General features: G+C 38.4%; 1 protein-coding gene across 5 annotated transcripts in view; it reads left to right on the plus strand.

Moving 5' to 3' along the window:
• Positions 1 to 22,623, plus strand: part of ARHGAP10 (Rho GTPase activating protein 10) — a 321,446-nt gene that overhangs the window by 257,674 nt on the left and 41,149 nt on the right. For all 5 annotated transcript variants that reach the window (XM_060655658.3, XM_060655661.3, XM_060655662.3 and 2 more), the window contains one exon: positions 9,122 to 9,272. In XM_060655658.3, the coding sequence (XP_060511641.2) occupies positions 9,122 to 9,272 (151 nt within the window). The remainder of the gene's footprint in view (positions 1 to 9,121; positions 9,273 to 22,623) is intronic.

Here is a 22,623-nt window from a genome sequence, read left to right on the forward strand (position 1 = left end):
TCATGTGTAACTGTGGACTGACTACAAGTTCTAGGAGACTGTGGTCCATATATTTTTACAATCTTATATTAACTTCTTTAAAATGAGATAAATGTGGAGCCCCTGGGTGGTTCAGTCAGTTGAGCATCCGACTCTTGATTGCTGCTCAGATCACTATCCCAGGATCGTGGGATTGGCCTTGCATCTGGCTCCACTCTGGGCATGGAGTCTGCCTGGGATTCTTTCTCTCTGTCTCTCTCTCCGTCCCTCCCTCTCTCCCTCTCTCCCCCTCTCCCCCATTTGTACGTTCTTTCTCTCTCCAAAATAATAAAATAAAATAAAATAAAATAAAATAAAATGAGACAAATGTTACATGGAAAAAAAAAACTCTGAAGAATAGTCATTAAAATTTTAACAGAAATGTTCCTGTGTGTGGGATGATGGATGGTTTTTATCTTCTTTAAAGAGGTTTTTTTCCCTTGAGTTTACCGGAACTTCTACAAGGACTGTAATGTGTTAGTTATCACTTTTGTAACATGAATAAATTATACAATTGACCTTTGCACAGTATGAGTTTCAACTGTGCAGTTCCACTTATACATGGTTTTTTTTTTTTTTTAAGATACAGTATGGTATTTCCCTTATGATTTTCTTATTAACATTTACTTTAGCTCACTTTATTCTAAGAATACACTGTATAATACATATGACACACAAAATATTTGTTGATCAACTGTTTGTTATCAGTAAGACTTCTGGTCAATACTAGGCTATTAGTAGTTAAAGGTTTTGGAAAGTCAAAAGTTCTATGTGGATATTTGATTGCATGGGAGAAGGGAGATCAGTACCCTGACCCCTACATTATTACCAAACTATTCCTATAAATTTTAAAGCTGTTGATTAACAAAAAATTTTTTTTTGATATTTATTTTATTTTTTGAGAGAGAGAGAGAGAGAGAGACAGACAGACAGTGTGAACGGGGGAGGGGCAGAGAGAGAGGGAGACACAGAATCTGAAGCAGGCTCCAGGCTCTGAGCTGTCAGCACAGAGCCCCACGTGGGGCTGAAACCCACAAGCTGTGAGATCATGACCTGAGCCGAAGTCTGTGCTTAACTGTCTGAGCCACCCAGGCACCCCTAAAGCTATTGATTTAATGTGAAGGCTGGTAAATATCCCCTGCCCCCCCACCATGCAGCTTCTCATAAAGAATTACCATTGACCACCTTCAAAGCATGGTTTTGCTTAGACATTTTTTTTTTTACTTTTTTTTTTTTTTTTTTTTTTTAGAGAGAGAGAGAGCAAGCAAGCAGAGGGAGGGGCAGAGAGAGAGAGAAAGAGAGAGAGGGAGAGAGACTCCCAAGCAGGCTCCACACTGTCAGAGCAGAGCCCCACATGGGCCTCAACCTCATGATTGTGAGAGTATTACCTGAGCCGAAATCAAGAGTTAGATGTTGGATGCTTAACCCACTGAGCCACCCAGGTGCCCCTAGGCATTTCATTTTTATGAGCATTAAAATGGAGGAAAAAAAGTGTGTTGCACTATTTCTTAAATATGTAGGTCAAACCTGGGGCACACATACTTGAGGTTTTAGATGATTCTGATAAATACAATCATATACATGCCTTCAGGAGATGTTTTCTTCACTGTGATTAAAATTCACACATTTCCTCTTAGAGAATAAATAGATCCATGGCTTATTCTTTCTTTCTAGGGAAATGATCATTGTGGCCTACTAAACGAGGAGGGGTCATAGCTTATATTCCAAAAGAAAATGTCATTCACCTTGAAATGTTCATAAAATGATGAGTCAGTGAGTTCTGAATATGTTTACTTATATTTGGTATAAAGTTTCACAGGTAACATTCAGGGAGGGTCCTGCTTTTTGTCATGGCTAGAGCTAGTCCTGTGTTGGGGAGGTCTCTCCTTGTGGATCCCCAGGCCTTTGGGGACTGCAAATGGTAGGCTTCTTGTGTTCTGATCCTCTGTACTACTGTTAGGACGAAGTGATTTTTTTTTTTAATTTTTGTTTTAATGTTTGTTTATTTTTGAGAGGAAGAGAGAGCATAAGTGGGGGGAGGGGCAGAGAGAGAAGGAGACACAAAATCTGAAGCAGGCTCCAAGGCTCTGAGCTGTCAGCACAGAGCCCGACCCGGGGCTTGAACCCATGAACCGTGAGATCACGACCTGAGCTAAAGTCGGACACTTAAGCAACTGAGCCATCCATGCACCCCAGGACCACGTGATTTCTAAGGGAATGAAAAGTTTTGGAAAGATAAAGGGTGAAAAAGAACAAAAAAAATTGGAAGAAGTTCTACACCGAAATTGGAGGAGGAGTTAATTTTATTCTGGGCTTTTATACTGTAATGTAAACTTTTTGTATGTAAGCAAAAGACAAATTGAAAAAAAAAATTCTAGGTAGGCATTGGGTTTTTATTTAGTTAAGAATATTTGTAGACATTTGGGTTTTGAAAGTCAAAGTTACAGCTGTGTTTGGGAAAATGTATTCTTCTGACTTCAGAAGGTTGTATGCTTGTGTTTCCCAAATGTTTGCAGGTGCAAACTGATACAACTGCACCTGGAGTGTTTTTAAGGGTTTGCAAACCAGAAAACACAGCATTTTATAACTGGGAATGTATGTTCACACCTGACTGTAAGAGCGATGTAGTTTCAGCTTAATCAGGAGTTTACCTTATGAATTGGTTAGAGAGAAAGCTATTTAGTGAGCCTGTGAACCTTTACTTAATGCCATTTGCTTACCGATGTATCAGAGTTGTTAATTATTATTATTACCTCTGTCAGTTTTTGTTGAACACTGGAAATACCAGGGCACTGATGTTGCATACACAGTTAATGCCACTGAAAATACCCATGGTTTAGGGTAGGTAGTTCTGGGGTGTGTTTCATTATATAATGTTTGGTAGATAAAAGTTGTCATTTACTAAAATCTTGAAGTAGTAAAAACCAAAGTCAATTATGTATTACTCTATGTATGTTTTACAGCACATGGAGTGCTGAAGAAATTAATGCGGTATACGCCGTTAGGAGTTGGGAAGATGTCTGAAAATGTCTCTAGAAATTAAAACTAAAAGCTTGGAAAGGAAGAAAAACATGAACCCTAGCAGTCTGATAAATTCCAAAAAGTGCACTTTTTGCTTTGCTTTATTTTTTTTGGGGGGGGGAGGGGTGGGTTATGGCAGGGAGGGAGTTTGTAAAGCAACATTGAAGTTGTTTTTCAAAAAGCTCATGGTAAGTCAGGGCCATAGTGAAAGCCTGAGCCTGTAGGATGAATAGGCTGGGACTGAGAATGACTCCTGCCTTCCTTTTCCCATCCCATTTTTCCTGGCTGCCCTTCTCAGTGTCTGCTGTGACATAATGGAAGGAGCCTCATGCTGATGGGTAACAGGAGGACTCTGAACAAAACCTTGTAGCAGGGTCCAATGTCAGCCTCACAGATCTAAGTGTTGAGGTTTGCATCAGATAATGCATATGAAAGCACTTCGAGGAGTTGCAGCTATTAAGCAAAATCTCCCCTGATGAGGAGGCACATGCATAAAGAATAGTGTTTGGAAAGAAATGTTCAGAGCCAGCCAGATGGGAAATAGCAGTTGGCGTTGAGGCCTTGGTCTGGGAATAAAGCTTGAGTTTACCACTAACTAGTGGTATAAATATGAGCAAATCTTTAACCACAGGGGCCTTGGTTTGTTCAACTGTGAGAAAAGGGCTTGGCCTAAGTGATAGGTAGGATACTTTTCGCTTCTGAGAGTCTGAGTTTTAATGAACCAGAACAAACACGAAGCCTTAGAATATTTCCAGCGTCTAGACTGAACCTAACTGGTATTTCACTGTCAGTCCCTATTACCGATTCTAGTTAAATTTTCTGTAATAGACCCATATTTAGTCATGGGGTAGAGCTGATTCGAAGACAGCTGGAAAGTTTTCAGAGTTCTTTTGTACTGTTCACACAGTAGCTGAATTCTAAAGTTATGTTACAGATGGAAGGTTCATGCTACCTTGGTGCCAACTTAGAGTCATATAACCTTAAGGTGATGAGTGTTTGTCTAAGCACACTATAGACTCTGGAGCTGAAAGGAATATTTGGCCATTTCGTAGCTAAATATTGTGGAAGGAAGATTGGAAATTTTATTTTTGTCCTTCCTTGTATGTTAAATGTTCACTAAGGGGAGTAGGCATTGGTTTCCAACCATCTTCTGGCTAAATCTCTTTGTGTTTATGGATAGTATAGTTATGTGAGCTAGGCCACCATCAAAGAGGACAGAGTATGAATGGGGCTTAATGTGATTGGGTAACATTGGAGACAGGGCAACACACTGACTAACACATCCACACTAGAATCAGGAAATCTGGGTTCAAATCTTCGTAGGTCAACCACTTGGTCATAGGAATTTGTCGGGTATATTTCAACTACCCAATAGTTGCAGCTATTATTATTCAAGATGATGGGAGTATGCACACATATTAGTAATCTCCCTATCACAGTAAAGACCAGTGGATTCTCCTGTAGAAACATGTAAAAAAAATTATCTAATCCCCCTTAATTTCCTTTAACCATATTATTTGTTTACTTAGTTGAATCAAATGCTGAAGGTTTGAGTTGGGTATTAAAGCAAAATTTTCAGAGACCATTTTTATTTCCTGTTATCTACAAAGCATTTCTGGCAGAAGTGGCCCAATCATTTCCGTATGTGGCCCCTGGTAGCAGAGCATGAAGGACTCTGGGAGGTATTTATATGTATGGCTGAGTCCCACGGGCATAAATGTGAGTCTGGTGAGTCTGTTGAGTCTGCAGAATCTGTGACTTAACAGTGGTGCCAGACTTGTGTTTGTGCTAACACTTAGTAGATCTGAATAAGCGCTTATCTACCTGACATATCTATGTGTGGAGTTTTGTGTTTTGTCTTTGTCTTGTCTGGTTTGAGTTTTCCTTTGTTGTAAAATACGTAGGTGCAGTGAAGACACTTTCTACCCTGAAACAAATGTTTTGAGTAGACTTGATCTTTTAGTATTGTTGAAGATGAGTTCATCTGCCCTACAACAAAGGTAATAAGATGCTAGAGAAGTTAGGAGAGTCAAGAGACTTTGGAAAGAGACCTGGGCAGCAAAGGAATTTGCATCCATGCAGTGGTTCTAGAATTGGGAAGTCAGTATTATAGTCGAAGATGACATACATCTTGGCCATAATAGAACAAGATAAGTAAATTTGTAACTTCTAGAATCAGATGGCCAGGAAACAGGACAAAATTGTAAAGTAAACAGTTTATTGTTTCCTCCTCTCCTAAACTTAAAAAGAATATTAAAAAAAAAGTTATTTTTGGTGTTTCAGAGAGAACCATAAGAACATAGCTTTGTAGCTTAAAAAACAAACAAAAGTAATTGGGAACTTGAGTCTTGTGCATTGGCAAATAAGGTAGATGCATATACAAAGTGATGTGTTCGTGAAACATCTAGGAAGTCATGGCACAATGATGGTGAGTCTTACATAGAGAATCTCTTATAAAGATAATCTGAAATTATACAGATAATCTCCAGTTTTACTCTTTTTAAACAGATATAGAACATTATAGTTGGTGATTTTTTTCCCCCTAACGATTATATTTTGTTTGTTTTTTAAACTAGCAGTAGGGGCTCTGGAATCAGAACTGAGAGCAAAGATACCAACTCTGCCATTTTCAAACTGGACATTTGGATTAATTGTTTAATCTTTGAGCTTTTATCATTTGAGCTTATATCACATGTTCATGTGGGGAACAATGCTTCCCTCAAAAGTTGTGAGAATATTAAACAGAAAGAAAGCCTACTACCTAGTACGTGCTTTTAAATGTTAAATGTATTTAATGAAAGAGGAAGTAATTTAAATCTCAGATTTCAGTGCTGAAGTGCAGAAATGAATACACAAAATAATTTTGTGATTCTAGCTGACTTGGGAATTTGATAAGGGGCTCTATTTGTTTCTTCCCTTTCACCCCCACTGCTTGATGAGCTTCTTCCATAAAACATTTTAGAATCATGTGTTTAGAATAACTAAACAGTGGATTTGAGGAATATTCAAGACTTGAAAGAATTAGTGCCCTCTCAAAACAGTGGTTGAGCAGAGTAATGAAGGTCTAAATCCATTTTTATTATCACATGTGATCATATTACAAATACCAGTAGCTCCCATTTATTTCTGGTTATGATGTGTCAAGTGCTATACTAAACAGTTTATAAACATTTTCTCATTTAATGTCTGTAATAACATGAGATCTAGGTGTTATGGCCCTCATTACACCTGTTTTAAGGAGTAGTCTATACATTCATTCAAGCTGAGAAGACTTAAAAGCCAGGATAGTGCCTTCTCAAGTGAGCAAATGGGCCTTGGTACCACCAAATTCAGATGACAGGATAACTCTTTGAAATGTTAATACAACGTGGAGTTTGTTGAGGAAGTGGTCGGTATTTAGCATCTTTGAAATATTTTACTCTAATTATGACTTGAGAGGGTCCAAGGAATCGATTGTGTGTGTTCAGTGCCAGTTTTTCTGAGATAATATTTCTGGTGTTTTGATTTTGACTTTGGTCCATCCAACACAAGTATAAAATGCTGTAGAATGTTTGTCTGAATAGGTATTTCTCAGCCTTGGCTCCAGAGAAGAATCACCTGGAAGCTTTAAAATGCAGATGAAAGAAAAGCAAATAAACCTGAAGCCCAGTCCCCATTCCCAAATTGAATTTTTCCTGAGTTTCATTCAGATATAATTGATATAAAAAATTTGTATTAGTTTGAGGTGTACAGTATAATGGTTTGATACGTGTATGTATTGTGAAATGATTACCACGCAATCAGTTTGCTTAATGCCTGTCACCTCACATACATTTAACTGGAAGAAGTTTGTACCTTTTGACTGCTTTCATCCATTTGTCCCCTACTTCCATCCCCCTGCCTCTGGCAGCCACCAGTCTGTTCTAACCTATTAGTTAGGTTTTTTAAAATTCCTCATGTAAGTTAGATCGTGAAGCATTGGTGTTTCTCTGTCTGATTTCACTTAGCATAATGCCCTCCATGTCCATCATGTTGTCACATGTGGCAAGATTTCCTTGTGTTTTTTTTATGGCTGAATAATATTCTCGCCGATATTCTGATATAAACCATGTCATAAGAATTCTGGAGGCTTGCAGAATTTCATACTTAGCCCTGGGGTGTCTCAGATCTTTCCCCTGAGAGCATTGGAGTTGCACTCTCAGGTCCTGCCTTTCTTGGTGGCTTGCAGTATGACTCTGAACGCTTGAGCCGCTCCCCACAACTCCCCCCTACCCCCCACACTCCTACCCATCTTGTTACCCTGAGGTGTGTGTGGAGGGAACAACAGTCATCGGGGTGGGTCTTAGAGGAAGGTCTGTTCAGAAGATTATCAGCTATGCAGAATCAGTTCTGGGATGTAACTTTCCCATTGTTTATTTAGGCTTTGGGTGTATTGGCTCTGTGTATTGTTTGGTTTCCTATTCCAGTACTGTCCCAGAGGCATTTCCCATATTTGTAAAGATCAAACATAGGTAAGAAGCTATTCCAACAGTTGGCCACACACGGGCTGTTTTCTTTCAATGGAAGTAAGTTTTCCCAACTTCTCTCTTTCACATTGTCATACGCTTCTCAACCTAACTTCTCTCCTGTTCCCACCACTCCACAACCTTCCTTAATTTGAGTAGTGACAGATGGTAATAAATCCAGCTGTGGACAGTAGTTTAGACAGCAGAGGATTTTTTAAGGCAGATAAGTAGTTTGCTATTTGCTGGAGTGCCCTATTGGAACACAGAGTCTGTGGAAATATGGTGTTAGCAGGTTGCCAGTTGGAGCACTAAATTAAATTTTCACTAGCAAATATTTGTCCACAGTAATTTAAATCATTTTGTATCCCATTTACGCATGAGGGGGCAGTATGGTACTATATAAAGCAAATGCTCTGTTGAAATTGTCTATTTTTATTGGTATATAATAGTTTCTAGGTGAGAACTTTTAGACTGCGATCGTAACTCTGACATGGTAGTTAGTTGTTGAATGTGATATGCATATGTGATCCCCTCACTCGTATACACGGGTCACATGCCTTTTTTATTTAAATGCATAAATAATCATTTCCTTGCAGCAGTGGGGCTTTCCCACAGTGCCTTTTTTATTGTGAGTTTTATATTTATGTTTTGTTTAATGGTAGCAAGCTTTCTTCCTGTTTCCTGCTTTCACTTGGGGAGCATCAGGCCTCTTGGAGATGCAGTGTCTATTAGGTTGATGTGTCTAAATATTTTATTTTATGACTTCATTGAAGGCTGAAGGGTCTCCAGTGTTGTTGGGGACAGGAAACCTCTGAACTCAGGTCTTGGCAGCTGTGGAAGGTCTATTATAAATTACCTCTGCATGATATGCTTCTCTTTATGGGACAGATTGCTTTTCTCAAAAGAAAAAAAAAAATTGTTAAGCAAAGAAGCAGCACATTTTAATTAATGTTATTATTGCTGATATATGAGTGACACTGTAGATTATCAAGGTGCTAATATTCTAGGTTTCATAAATGGAAGGGAAATTATTAAGGGAAGTTGGAGGGCAGTAATTGATAAAATCTATAAAGTATTTTATGAAAAATGTACATGGGAATCTGAAAGGTAATTTCATAAGCATAAGCTATTTTTAAATGTGTAAAAAATATTTACAGTCATATGTTTCTGTTTATGTAGCTGAAAAAAAATTGAGACCAGCATTTGGCATAAACATAACCCTGTATGAAACTAAATGGGATATTTACTTTTAATGTTTTATCCTGGCTACTTTCTTTGTGGGTGAATAGCTGTGGTATTGTCTATACCTGGTAAAGTTAATTATACATACTTAGTTTTGGAACGAATTTATTTTGAAATATAATGATTGGACATTGCTTTTACTTAATTTTAACTAGAGATTGTATTTTGAAATCTTCTGTTAAAAAAATAAATGAAAGACTTACGACCTGTACCCACGATTTGAAGGAATGGATTTTTGGCTCCAGCCTGTTTTGGATGAGCTCCAAATCAAATGTTGCTTGATACTGGTTTACTATTGCAACACACAGGTTTCTGTTCACGGGAAACAATTAATGTCCTTTATGCTTCGATGGCAGATTTTTAGGACCCCGCCCGATGCGACATTCCTGGAGCCAGTCTCCCTGTCGACATCACCCCCAAATGCTCCACCAAGGCAATCGAAGAGACAAGGCCAGAGGACGAAGAGACCCGTGGCCGTGTATAATCTTTGTCTGGAGCTGGAAGATGGTAAGCTGTTGATTCTATTTTTCTGCTTGACAGCATGTTGAGAGTATGGCATATCATATGTCCTCAGGGAAGGCCATTCTTTTCCTTCCTTTGTGTTTTAATTTCTTTTCACCTTAAGATAATTTTTTGAGATTAACGAGGAGGGTAAAGCCTTCTTGTCAGAGAGAAAATGCAAGTTTCAGGTTTGTGTTTGTTATTTGTTATGCATGTTTCTTTTTTTATTTTTAAAAGACAGCTTAAATTTCTTTTTTTGGGAAACTTGTGTGACCTCCTGTGAGGTTACATAACTCTGAGACAAATGGAAGAGGAACTAAAATTAAAGCAGATCTTTTGAGAGGAGCTGATAGTCTAATGTTAAATACATCAAGATTAAAGGCATAGTTTTCTGTTGCACTGAAGCTTAGGGCTTCTGCATCTTATTTGGCCCACGTTTTCTCGCAAGGCTGGAGCCTCATCGTACAGTAGGCGTGGCGAAGTGACCTGCCTTCAGGGGTCAGGCCCAGTGAACTAAGGTGCAGTGGGACTCTGGCAGATGGAAGTTCTACTGTCCTGTCCTGGCTAACATGTTCCAGTTACTTGTTGTCATGTGGCCACATTGTCTCAGTATCGTCAGATTGCCTAGTTTTTTAAAGAAAGCTTGGAAATTTGAATTTTATGCACTGATCTCTACAAAACAAGACCGTGTGCCACATAGAAATTACTGACTGCCGATTTGTAATCGTGCGGTTATTGGCATGGAGGGGTAAGGTGATTCTGGCTAAGAACCTCTAGTTCAGCAGGCATGTCTGAAACTGTGACTCTTTAGTTGTGGGACCTTTTGAGGACATTTCCTGAATTCGTAATTAATCTTCGTTCTTCTTTTTGTTACAACCTTTTTTTCTTTTTTGTATCTTTCATTTATTATCCTTGCAAGCTACTGAAGTTATATTGGTTTGGAAGTATGAGGTGATTGTCAGAAGGAGGAAGGGAATGAAGACAGAAACAAATGCAGTACCTTTCATCGTAAGGAGCTGTATAGTCAAATGTCCAGGTAGCTAATATCGAAAGATCCATGCAAGCAAGTGACAACTGATCAGGGAGTCGCTGCAGGAAGCCTCAGAATGCTTCCTGTAATAACACGGTGGGGGGGCTAACGTGTGCCGGTATTCTTTCACATCGTTTAAGATGGGCATCATATGATACAACTCTTAGTTTTACAATCAGATCCTTATTTTCCAGAGGAAGGGCATGAATCCTTAAAATCAACCTATAATTTCAGAGCTTCCTTTTAGACCTTAGTTTCAACTTCTGATCCTACCTAACTTTTTTTTGTTCTCTTTTTTTCTCACTCTCACTCTCTCTCAACGGAGTTGCTAATAAGGAGTAAAACTGACTGGTTTGAATTGCACCTTTTCTTGTATCTCACTTGTCCTCTGGTGGAAGTGTTAATAAATAGTGAAGGAGGCAAATGTTGGGAAGTAGGAAGAGAAAAAGAAGTCAAGGAGATGTAGAATAAAATCTGCATTGGCTCACTGGCCCTTGAGCAAAACCAAATTGGCTGTATTTCATAAAGGAAATGACCAAAGAGTGACTGTTTGTCTTAGAATCACATCTACTTTTTTGGTATTTTAAGGAATTGAATCATAATATCCAATCAGTATACATGGTGACTGATCTTTTGACCATTGTGTTGGAAAGTGATTATTAATGGGTAAGAAGTTGCTGAAGTGGTGCTTGGTACATCTTTTATAGGAATGCTCACGATGGCATATAATCATAGCTTTCCTAGATTTTAGGTCATATAATAATTCTTAATTATTTGATTATAAGGGAAAAAAGATTGTGAAATATTCAATTCCTTTAGTCTGTTTTTATGTTCATTATTTATATGGTGTTTTATTCTACGTTTTGTATTTTATAACTTTACATTAATCTTTCTTGATTATAGCCTTGGAATTTGTTGTTGTTGCAAGTTGTCGGAATCAGGAAAGTCCATGATTTTGTCACAGAGTAATTTTATTTTATCTAGAGGTCATAAGATAACGCAATTAAAAACTAGAAGTTATTTCCTTCCTCCCCCCACCCCCCCCCCCCCCCCGCCAATTATTTGTAGGTAAGCTTTAGTGAAACTCAGGTTGTGTGAAAAAGAATTATTTCAGAGAGAACAGAGTAGGGTCTACATATTATATTTTCCAAAAGAGGCAGGGTGGTGGGGATAAATGAAGAGAAGAGCTTCTGAAAGGAAGCATACAGGGGAAGCATACTAAAAAACTGTGTTATTGACTATACCTAGCATATTGAAAAACTCTGCTCCCTCCCCCACCAAAAAAATCTGTTGTCCCTAGTACTTAAATGTTTTTTTTTTTTTTCAGTAGCCTGAGTTCTATAATTGTCAACTTGAAGGTTTCAAAAGGTTTAATCTTTTTAATATTTTTTCTTATTGGTGGTAGTAGAGTCAATTTCCTATGTTTCACTAGGTCTGGTGAAGATATGCATTACAGTCAACTTTGGTGGATTATTCTTCCCAATTTTGTAGCTTAGATGAATGTGATAGAGATTTTTAAATGTAGATGTGTCCTTCTCCCATTGATGCAGTGTAGTATAAATTAATCTTGACTTAATGAAATATAGGACAAATAGTTATTGTTTAAATTTAGGTGGATTATCTGTCAAGAGCCAAGGCGCTAGATTAGATGATCGGAGATTTTCTTCAGCCTTATGATTTGGTCACAGATTTGGTATTTGAGTTAAGTGTTTGTAATATGTTATTTCTTCTTCTACATTGAGTAGGGTATGAAACTAAGTGATGTACCAAATAGCCAACCCTGGAAAACAGTCACAATTGGCTTCAATTTAACATCAGGCAGATCAAAAAGTCATTATTAACAAAGAGTCAGCAAGCCTATTACATGAGCTGAAGCAGGATAGGCCTGGAAGCAGAGAATCCAAGCTGGCGTAAAATGAGAGAGAAACCCTCTGCTGTTAGACATGAATTTTATTATGATATATTCAACCCCACCCCCATCCCAATTGAGAGGTGACCAGTTTAATTAAAGACGCCTAGTGTCTTTACTTTGTTAAATACTTTAATTGGCTTTGGCACATTTATCCATATTATATACACAGTGCTCGTAATTTTTCTTTGTAATATATGATTAAATGATATTAAACTTATTATTTGCGAAAGACTTTAAAATTCTAGTTAGTTGCTTAAGGATCTTTGTTGATGATTAATACAAACTGAAATGGATATACTATCTGGCTAGATTTCTTTAAATAGAGCAGCTATTAAATCTTTACTAAAGGTCTTATCTTTATTTGGTAGAAGCCATATTGTTCATTTTTATATAGCATTTAATAATCTCATGAACTTCAAAGTTGAGAAGTTTGGCTGGGTCTGTTGTGAAATAGAAAAATATGAGGTATGCTGGAAAGTGCTAAAAAGATAACTAAAAATCAGAGGTTTGCTTTCATTCTCAAATGATCTTTCTGTGTTTTTATTTTCTTAGAATTCATAATAAAGTAACTCCAGACAAGTTTATAATGTATGTTCATTTTCTCCTGCTCATTCCATATTTATGTCCTTTACTACCTCTTATGTAAAGAGACACCTTTTTTGTTGTTGTAATTCTCCCAAGTACAGGGGAAGTTCATGAGGCTATATGAGATATATTCTTTGTTATTCTCATTCAAGGCCAAAGAAAAATTTTAAAAGAGATTTGGGGAGTGGGAGACAAGATGGTGGTCATCTAAATTTTGACCAAGCTCTTTCTTTATGCTAGTTCTAATTTTAACCAGAATGAGGCATTCATAGGACTAGTTTTTATTTGTATCTTCTTGAGTAGTTAGGTATTCTGTTGCCCATCTTCTTTTGTACATGATCTAGCAGTTTATTTGTTTAGGCAACTTAAAAAATATGATTTATAGCGAGTTGAAAACAATCATCTTGCAAGCCAGTTGGCAAGATTTAATATTATTATAGAGTAGGTCTTACTTGGGTATCGTTGGGTTGGCACTCTCACACTTGGATCCCGGATGTGCTAACTGCAGCACATTTTGTTGAACATGTGTTATTGTAGTCCTACAGTGTGACAAGGATGGAGAGCCTTATAAGCATAAAGTGAAAATGTAACTGTTAAAAGGGAGATAGATAAACAACGAAGCATGATCGTTTCCCTTCTGTTCTAAGGAGGAACATACTGTGATACGGATCAGTCTCTAAAATCAGAGTAGCATAAATAAGTTGTATGTAGATGTCCTTTCAGCTGAAATGACACCAAGGTAGATTTTTAAATGATTACCTAACATTTAAATGTCCCATATCAATGAGAGTGATGCTGAGAGCCACCTTTGGTATTTGGAAAGAATCTTGTTGAATAATGAATGAGGCATAAGCAAGAGAATAGAGAGCTAAAAAGGAGGCTCTTGGAAGGTCTTTTGAAATGTAGATTTTTAATCCTAAAGTATGGAATGCCCCTGGCAGTTTGGAGATTTTCTGCCTCTATCATTAATTAGTGATTTTTCTCATACTAGAGACTAAAATCAGAATTCTGTGTATCTATTGAAGAGTTTTTATAAACTCTGCATCATGTTTACACATGGTTTCTATTTCAAGGCGTCAATATTCTACTCTCCTTCTGTCACTATACAGTAAAATAATGAGACAGCATGGTAGCAAGTGCCCAGTGCTGGGCTGTTGGCCTTATGGGCCCTGAGGAAGGCAACCCCAGGGCTGCGGTAGGTGGGAAAGGTGTCATGGTTTCCTTGAGCGGAGCCATTTTGGCAGTTGGTTGGGGCATGATTTCAGGTGAGGAAACTAGCTTGAATGAAGGCCCGGCAGCAATGGTGAGTAAGAATAAGGCAGGAGGGTAAAGAAGAGGCCAGCTTGATCAGAAGGGGGCAGGGTTGAAGAGTAGTGACCAGTGAACCCAATGAGATGTTGCCAAACCAGGGGAGGTCAGCTTAAGGAATGATGGTTAGAAGTCTGGTCAGAGGACTTTGTATTCTGATTCTACTCAGATAGCTTACCCTCTCTAAATCTATCGTATTAACTACAAAATAGTAGTTACAATGTGTGCTACTGAGGATAGTTGAGAAGGTTTAGGTGGTTAATGTGCTTAATATAGTGTCTGGTATATAGTAAACACTCAAATCCTAGCTTCTGCTATTCAATATTATTATTAAAGACAGAGAAACGTGCCTTATATATAGAATGATAAGAGAAGTTACTGTTTTTCAGCAAGGGAGAGTTGTCACATGGAAAATAATATTAAAGGAAGTTTAATCTGACTTAAATCTGTCTGTAAGAATCAGAAAGGCCATGGTAAAGGCTGGTTAAGTAGTTTAGGTTTAGGTTGGTATGGTGTTGAACCAGCACTAGGAATAGAAGATAAATCTGGGACAGGTGTTAAAGCAAACTGTTGGGACTTCTAGTATATGTGCTGCCGAAGCGAGCACAAACTGTTGGGACTTCTTAACTGACTCGATGTGGAGGATGAAAGCAGATAATCAAAACGATGTCTTCAGCCACATTTTAATATTTAGACCACCTTTTCATCAAAAGGAAGGAAATACCTCATTTTGTTAGCATCTTCAATACATAGTGCAATATGTAACCGCTTTGGAAAATAGGTTTAATAAAAATAGTGTACAATGTATTAGTGTAAATAGTATATATGGAAAGTCAGTGGAAAGAGGAAAATATTAAATAGTACCAAATGGTATGTCTTCTTAGAGAAAGAATAGTCTCATAACCGTGAGCAATGGAGAGCTCATTTCTTTTCCCCTATTTACCGCACAGACCTATATCCACATTCACTCATGTGCTGGGAAGGTAAAGGTTGCGAGGCAACCACCAAACTAAAAGACGATCATTTCAGTAGAAGTCAAGGGTGGATAGCAGACAGTCATGGCAGCTCTGTACTCTCAAATCTCAGTTCCCAAGAGAGCGTCTTTAGAAATTGCCTTCATGAAAACATGCTTTTATCAGTGAGTTGTAACTGCCCTGTCATCCCCACAATGTAAGAAGAACCACTGTAAAACCATTGTTGATGGGAATTTTCAGTGACATTCTACAGCTATTGACATTTTATTGTAGACATAAGCTGATCAGCTTGACACAGAATTATAACCAACCCTAAGTAACTGGGCACAAACAGATCTCCGGCTCAAGCTTGGCGATCTTCCCTTGATTCTTATCATTTTTTTGGCATGACACTTCATGGGTGGACGCTGGATAATAACTTCCTGAGTGCCAAGGCCCCTTGCCATTTCTTCGGGGCAATGTTATGATTCCCTGACATGGAATTACTGTATTGTGAAGTTAAATCTAAGACCAGGCTTGAATCAGTGACAGTATATGTAGACAGATTATTTCTTAACTCACTGTTACAATGATGAGATCAATGGGATGGAAAAGGCAGCCAGAAATTTCAGGGCTGTAATTGAGTTGTGGCGTACCCATAAATCATGCAAGCTGCCTCCCCTGCATTGGCGTCTCCCCAGAAGCCTCCCAGAAGCTCAGCCCCCCTAATGTCAGCGACAAAGCACACGGCAACTTCTTATATGACTTCCTATATAATCTTAACTATGCTTCTGTGTGGGATGAACATTTCCCCCTTTCTCTGGAGGGAAAAGGCTTATTTAACGCCTTCAAAAAAATACATAGCTGCTTCTGTGGTGAAAATAAGTTCATGGCAGGTAACTAGAATTTATAGAAGAGAGAAAAATTCTTTAAAGCTTGTCTCCCTGTGGTGTGGGTTTTTTCTTCACTTCTAATAGCTTTTATTTTAATTTCTAGTTCTGAATTCAAGCAGCTGTCATTCTCTTTATAGCCCTTTTTGAAACTCCTACAGCGTAGGAGGTAGCTGGGCTGTCTAAGAAACATCTTTTCAAACCAACCAAAGTATTGTTTATCCTGAATGAAATAGAATTTTTAAGGCTGTCAAGAGTGAGTGATTTGAAGCGTTTTCTTTGATAGCCAGGAAGATGAGCAGAAATCTTAAAGAGGGGAAGGTATTATCTCAATGTGGCCAATTCCAGGTAACTTCTCTTACCCAGAAAAAACTCTTTTGAACCATGATAAAAATTACCACTAAGTGAGGGTGTTGTCTACAATTAATATAACAAAACAAACCTGTGGCAGCTCATTTTTACTTACTGAATTCTTATCAGCTGTTGACGAAAAAGAATGAGATTGAGTCAATAATGGAGAATACTCCTGTAACTAGTCCCCTCTAGTTGCCCTCTGTGAACTCTGGGTAGCAACTTTGCAGCTTGGTTCTCTCTGAGGGCTCATTCCGCTTTCCATGGCATTGCTGTGTACCCTCTGAGCAGTATCTGGAAGTTGAATGTTACTCTTGGATGAAAAGAATTCTTCAAACCTATTAAAATGAATTATCAGGCTGACGTTTTGCAGATACTAGTATTCTCTAAAGTCAGCAGCATGGGGTGCTTGGGTGACTCAGTTGGTTGAGCGTCTGTCTCTTGATTTTTGCTCAGGTCATGATCCCAGGGTCGTGGGATCGAGCCCCACGTCAGGCTCTGTGCCAAGTGTGGAGTCTGCTTGAGATTGACTCTCTCCCTCTGCCTCTCTCTCTCCCCCACTTGCACATATATTGTCTCCCCCTCTCTCTCTCTCTCAAAAAAAAAAAAAAAATTAAAATCAGCAGCATGATTTTTTGGGCTTCAAATGTGATTATGGTCATGATTTTATTTTTCTCTTTGGGTCAGAATAGAATAATATTAAGTCTTTATTAACTCAGTTATTTGACAGGTATATTCTTTTTCTTAAAAATTTTAATAGTTAATGCAATAACAGGATACAGAATTTGGAGGGTGGATAATGGTGATCAGTGACATATACCATACTATATGCCAGACACTGTTTTTAGCAATGTTAGTTAGATATAGATAATCCTCATAACCATCTGAGAGGTAGTATTATGATCATCCCTATTTCATGGTTCAGGAAACTGAGGCCCAGAGATCAGCAAGTCACCTGTCTCACAGCTGGCCAGTGACAATGCCAGGATTGAACCCAGGCAGTGCAGTCCCACAGCCTGGCCCCTTTTCCACGCTGCTAGTGTGCTGAACACAAGTGCTGCAGTGACATCTCCTCTTCCCTGGAGTCCGTAGACATGGCCTGTTTGCCTCTGAGTCTTTTCAGAGATGCTCTGCATTTCAAACAGTATGTCAGTTTATTCTTTTTTTAATTTTAGGAATGATTCTTAGTTTTCTCATTGTAAGAAAGTACTGGAATCAGAATAATGGTCTTACTGAAGGAGATGCAGGTGAAGAGAGAGCCAGAGATGTGTATGGTTGTAAACCTGGGGCACAATGCACGATGACAGAAATGGGCCCTCCAAGAGAAAAGGGGGTGCTCATTTTTCTGGGAGGGGGAGAGGGAGGAGCAGTCATTTTATTTCAGTGACATGTTTGTTTTCATGTGGTTTATGCAACCATTTACCAAAATGGACAATTACCTGCTCTTGCGTTAGCTGTAATGCAGATCTCTCAGGTACCTGGTGCTTCAGTGGGTTGTTAGAGATGTGTAAAGGGAATGCAATCAGCAATTTGATGCTGCCTGAATATATTGGATTTTGCTGGTATTTTTTTTCCCTCTTTGTTCTTCCTTTTATTAAAAAAATTACAACAACAGGTAATAGGTTCCTTGGTTTGAAACCCAAAAAAGTACAATGATGTAGTGACAAGTGTCCGCTCCACCCTGTCAGCTCGTTCCCCTCACCCGGCTGCACCTGCACAGGGCATCTGCAATCACTGACGGTACTGGCTTGAGCCATATGGAAGTGCCATTTTTGGGTTCCAAAGTTATCGAATATCAGCAATTTCAAAAAAAATTTTTTTCATTAAGTCAAAAGTACTAAAGCATCAGGAATTTCATGTAGTTCAACCTACAGTTTCTTAAATCATTTCAGAGTTGAGATCCAAATTGGATTGCTGACCACCGTTAGTAGGATCATGCCATGTGAAATTGCTGTTTGTGTGCATCAGAAATGATTGCAGAGCAGTGGTTTCACGTGGTTAACCTGTCGTTTCTCACCCATCCTTCCAGAATCCGTTACGTATTTAGAAGCAGATATGAATATATTGTTACCTTCTTCTTCACCCAACAGCCAGTTGTACTGAATTAAAAAAAAATTATAACGTACTCATTGTTGGTTTTCATGTTTCTACAAGGAGCTCTCCTTCCCCATTTTCACTGCTGTATAGTGTTCTATGTGTTCTGTTGTACAGATGTATTCCTAAGAGGGCCCTGTGTTCTATAGCCCAACTCAAGTATATGGTGGAAGCCCTTTACTAACCACACACACTTCCAGCCTTCAGATGATAGTAAAAATGTTTTCCCAGAAATCATACACATGGGGCAGGGCCTGGGTGGCTCAGTTGGTTAGGTGGCTGACTTTGGCTCGGGTCGTGAGCTCATGGTTCATGAGTTCAAGCCCCGCGTTGGGTTCTATGCTGATAGCTCAGAGCTTGGAGCCTGCTCTGGATTCTGTGCCTTCCCTGCTCGTGCGCTCGCTCTCTCTCTCTCTCTCTCTCAAAAATAAACATTAAAAAAATTTATTAAAAAAGATAATACACATGGTATGCTTTCAAGTGAATAAAAGCAAGCTGTAAACAGAAATTTCAGAATAATCTCACTTCTAGAGGAAAAATTGTGTAAGTACATGTGTAAGCATAGAAATAAATCTGGAAGTATATTAATCATTTATGACAGTGGTTATACTTAAAGGATGAGAGTCATGGTTTTCTTCTTTATACATACCTGTAATTCTTTTTCCTATATTACTGGTTACTTGTCATACACACATACATATTACTTGTCATACACAAATATTGTTATACATATTTGTACATATTACTTTTATGCACCATATTGTTATACACACATATGCATATAAACACATGAATATACATATATATCACATAAGTATATACCACATAAATATATAAATATGTGTTGAAATCACAGAAGTTTCAGCTTAACACTGATGCAAGCTGTGCTTGGTATTTAGTGTGCTAAGTGTAAGTTTAAGATTTGAAGTGGAAAGAATGAAGCAGATTCCCTAGCAAGAAGCGTATGCCATTGTTCCTATGCCATTGTTCCGGCAAGAGCTGACTTGGACAGACTTCACTGGTGCCACTGTGAGAATGGAGGGCTCTTGTTGCTTAGTGGTTTCCCATTTGATTTAATATATTTCACCTTCTACCTGGGCTGCTGTCTCAGAGCCACATTGTCCTAGCATTTTGGGGATCGCTATCACTGGAAAGACTTAGGTAGCAAATAGTTGTATTGACTGGTAGAATTGTTTGTGGTGAAGTTTGGATTTAAAGTAACCTGGATTTAGGGACGCCTCAGTGGCTCAATTCGTTAAGCCACCGACTTCAGCTCAGGTCATGATCTCAACGGTTTGTGAGTTCGAGCCCTGCATCGGGCTCTGTGCTGACAGCTCGGAGCCTGAGCCTGCTTCATATTCTGTGTCTCCCTCTCTCTTTGCCCCTCCCCTACTTGCATCTGTCTCACTCTCTCAAAAAAAAAAAAAAATATTAAAAAAAATTAAGTAAGCTGGATTTAAATCCGTGTGCTTTCTCTCTTTTATGATCATGGCAAATTCGCCCCGAAGCCTCACAAGTTTGGGGCAATAAAATTTCACGTGATTTTTTTTTTTTTGCCAAGAATATATGAGTTAAGAGTTGTAAACCACCCACTGTTTTGTAAATACTCAAGAATTTGAGCTTATTTGTTGAGGGCTTCATGTATGAAGTAGAGGGCTTCAAATATATTTTCATATACAGTATACTTTGAAAGAAAATGTAACTCCGTCTTTTATTTTTGTCAAGCATAATGCCTAGGCATATTGGTTTCTAGTGTCTTAATTTGGCCTTTGATGATAATTAACATTCCTTAGGTGAGGCAGCTGGCAGGGGAGGAAGACGGGTAAATAGCCAGGAGTCCAACAGCCCTCATTGTCTCAGCTGGACTGGAGTTTGTGTTCTGAGCAGTGATGTAAATTTCCTGAGCTGTCAAAGTGTCAGGCTTCCTCAGAAGTTTATGGAAGACAGTTTGACTCAGTATCTGATTACTTTTTGGTTCCTAAGGATAATAGTACACGGTTGTTATATTTTTTGTTTGTTTATGTAGGCAGAAATCTGAGTCTGTAAATAATACCTCAGGACTGTGATGATGTTGTAAAAATGCTCTCTGCTTTACAGAGTAAAGCAATTTGCTTTGACTTCTATTGACATTGCAACTGAACCGGTCTTATTCACTTTATAATTGAATTGCTACAGACTTCCATCGACCTTTGCAAGTGGTAGAGGTGGTTCCTGGAGTTGTAACCTAATGCCTATTAGCTGCTGCTATAACGTTATAATGGGGTCTTATGTTTTATGTCATGTGATATTAACACAGCTGATTCCCTCATGAGCTTCTCCTGGCATACACGTTTGGTGTATCTTAGCTGTGTGGTAGATTTGGGGGGCAATCACCATACTTCATTTTTTAAATCTTTGGGCAACAGAAAATAAAATTTGCTGTATAATTTTATGGCCACTTCATTACATCTTTTTATGCCTTAATGTGATGCATTAATTTAGAGTTCAGGAGTTGCCTTTTGCCTCTTACGTAATCTTTTTGGGAGATGATTATCTGTATGTAGTTTTGTTTTGTTTTGCTTTTGGGATTGAGAGTAGGAGGTTATTCTGTTGAGATAACCTTTCCTAGACACAGTTTCAGATAAAGAAATTGTATTACCCAAGTGATTTCTTCTCATTTAGCCACTGACTGTCATTAATCTGCATGTTATTTAGCTTCATTAAGGTTCCCATTATCGTTTGTCTTGTTGGACGAGGGCAAAATGAAATGAGAGGAATTGGGACATCTTGCCCCCTACCCAGCATGACATTGCTTTAACTTGTAGCAGAACTGAGAATTTGGGTAAGTGGGACTTGAGGAACCTTTCCTTCCACTTGGCAGTTATAACTTGTCTCAGTGCACCTCCCACTGCTGAGAAACACAATTAGCTTTCTTTCCTTAATGGGCATTTGGCACGGTTAATTTCTTAGGCCTCCTCCCCCTTTTTCCCTAATGTAAGACTTAGGGAAGATTTTCTGATCAAAGAACCTAAACTTTACCAACAGTAATCATTTACCACTTTCCACTCTATGGATGGTTAAGAAGAATTGCCTTTGAAAGGTAGGGGTGGATTTGCTCTTTTTAAAAAGAATATCCAATTACATTAGCATTTCAAAAAGTTCAATTTTAAAGTCAAACTTTGAGTTTCTTAACCTATCTCTATTATTCTAATTAGTTTAAGAAAGGAGCTGTGTGTGTGCGTGTGTCTATTTTTCCAGTTAAGGAAAGCTAATGTATAAGATAATATGATGTGATTATTCTGGGTATCTTGCCACCCTGATGTCTGCAAATCAATAATTCTGGGAATGCTAGTGCTAAGGACAAGGTGCAAAAACAAAAAACACTGGATGAAACTGAAAACCCTGCCTTTGGAGCAGTAATGTAACAGTGAACCACTCTGGAAGTCACACTCCTTAGAGCTGGAACTGTTGGATTTTTCACTGTCTGCAATGATTTCACCCAGTGGTCTGAGAGCAAGTAGACATAATGATGTACTTCTAAGACTTGGATAGAAAATGTGAGGCCGTGGACAACTAGATTGTCTTTGGCTGTCTTTATTAAAAGTAGAATTCTATCCTAGATGGGTCATTATCCTGATCCAGTATGCAATTCTAGGACGTCTTATTTCTCATGAGTCAAGTAGTATAGTTTGAACCTGTGTTTAACACTTTTCAGAGAACAGCTCTGCTTAATGCATGCTAACTGTTCCCCTGCACTGAATCATTAATGAATTCTTTGATTGCTCTTGGCCTTAAAATTCCATTGTTGGTCCCCCTTCCATCTATTATGTTGGTTTTATGAAAATCAGTGGAAAATGTTTTCCTTCTACTGTTTCATATATCTGAAGCTTCTCACCAGCTCCTGGACTTATTTAGCTTTATTTATACAAGTCACTTCCATATTTTTTGTTCAGCGTTAGGTTTTATTTACAATGCCAAGTCTAACAGCATACTGACCTGAGGGGAGGGAAAACAAATTTAGGCTTACTCTAATTTACACCAGTCAGGGCAGCATTAGAATCTGTTTTTTGACATGGTGAAATATAACAACTCAGACTATTTTAATGAAGTAGGAATTATGTCAGAAAATACTGGAAATAGATTTGGGAGTACTGTATTTGATACAGGGCATCCCTCTCCTTTTCAGTACACTTTACGTCCTCTGTAACATTAGGAGGAAAGATGTCTGTGGCTCGAAAGGGATTTTATTGATGTC

This window comes from Panthera onca, chromosome B1, assembly GCF_046562875.1.
Source record: "Panthera onca isolate mPanOnc1 chromosome B1, mPanOnc1 haplotype 2, whole genome shotgun sequence".
NCBI classification, from domain to species: domain Eukaryota; kingdom Metazoa; phylum Chordata; class Mammalia; order Carnivora; family Felidae; genus Panthera; species Panthera onca.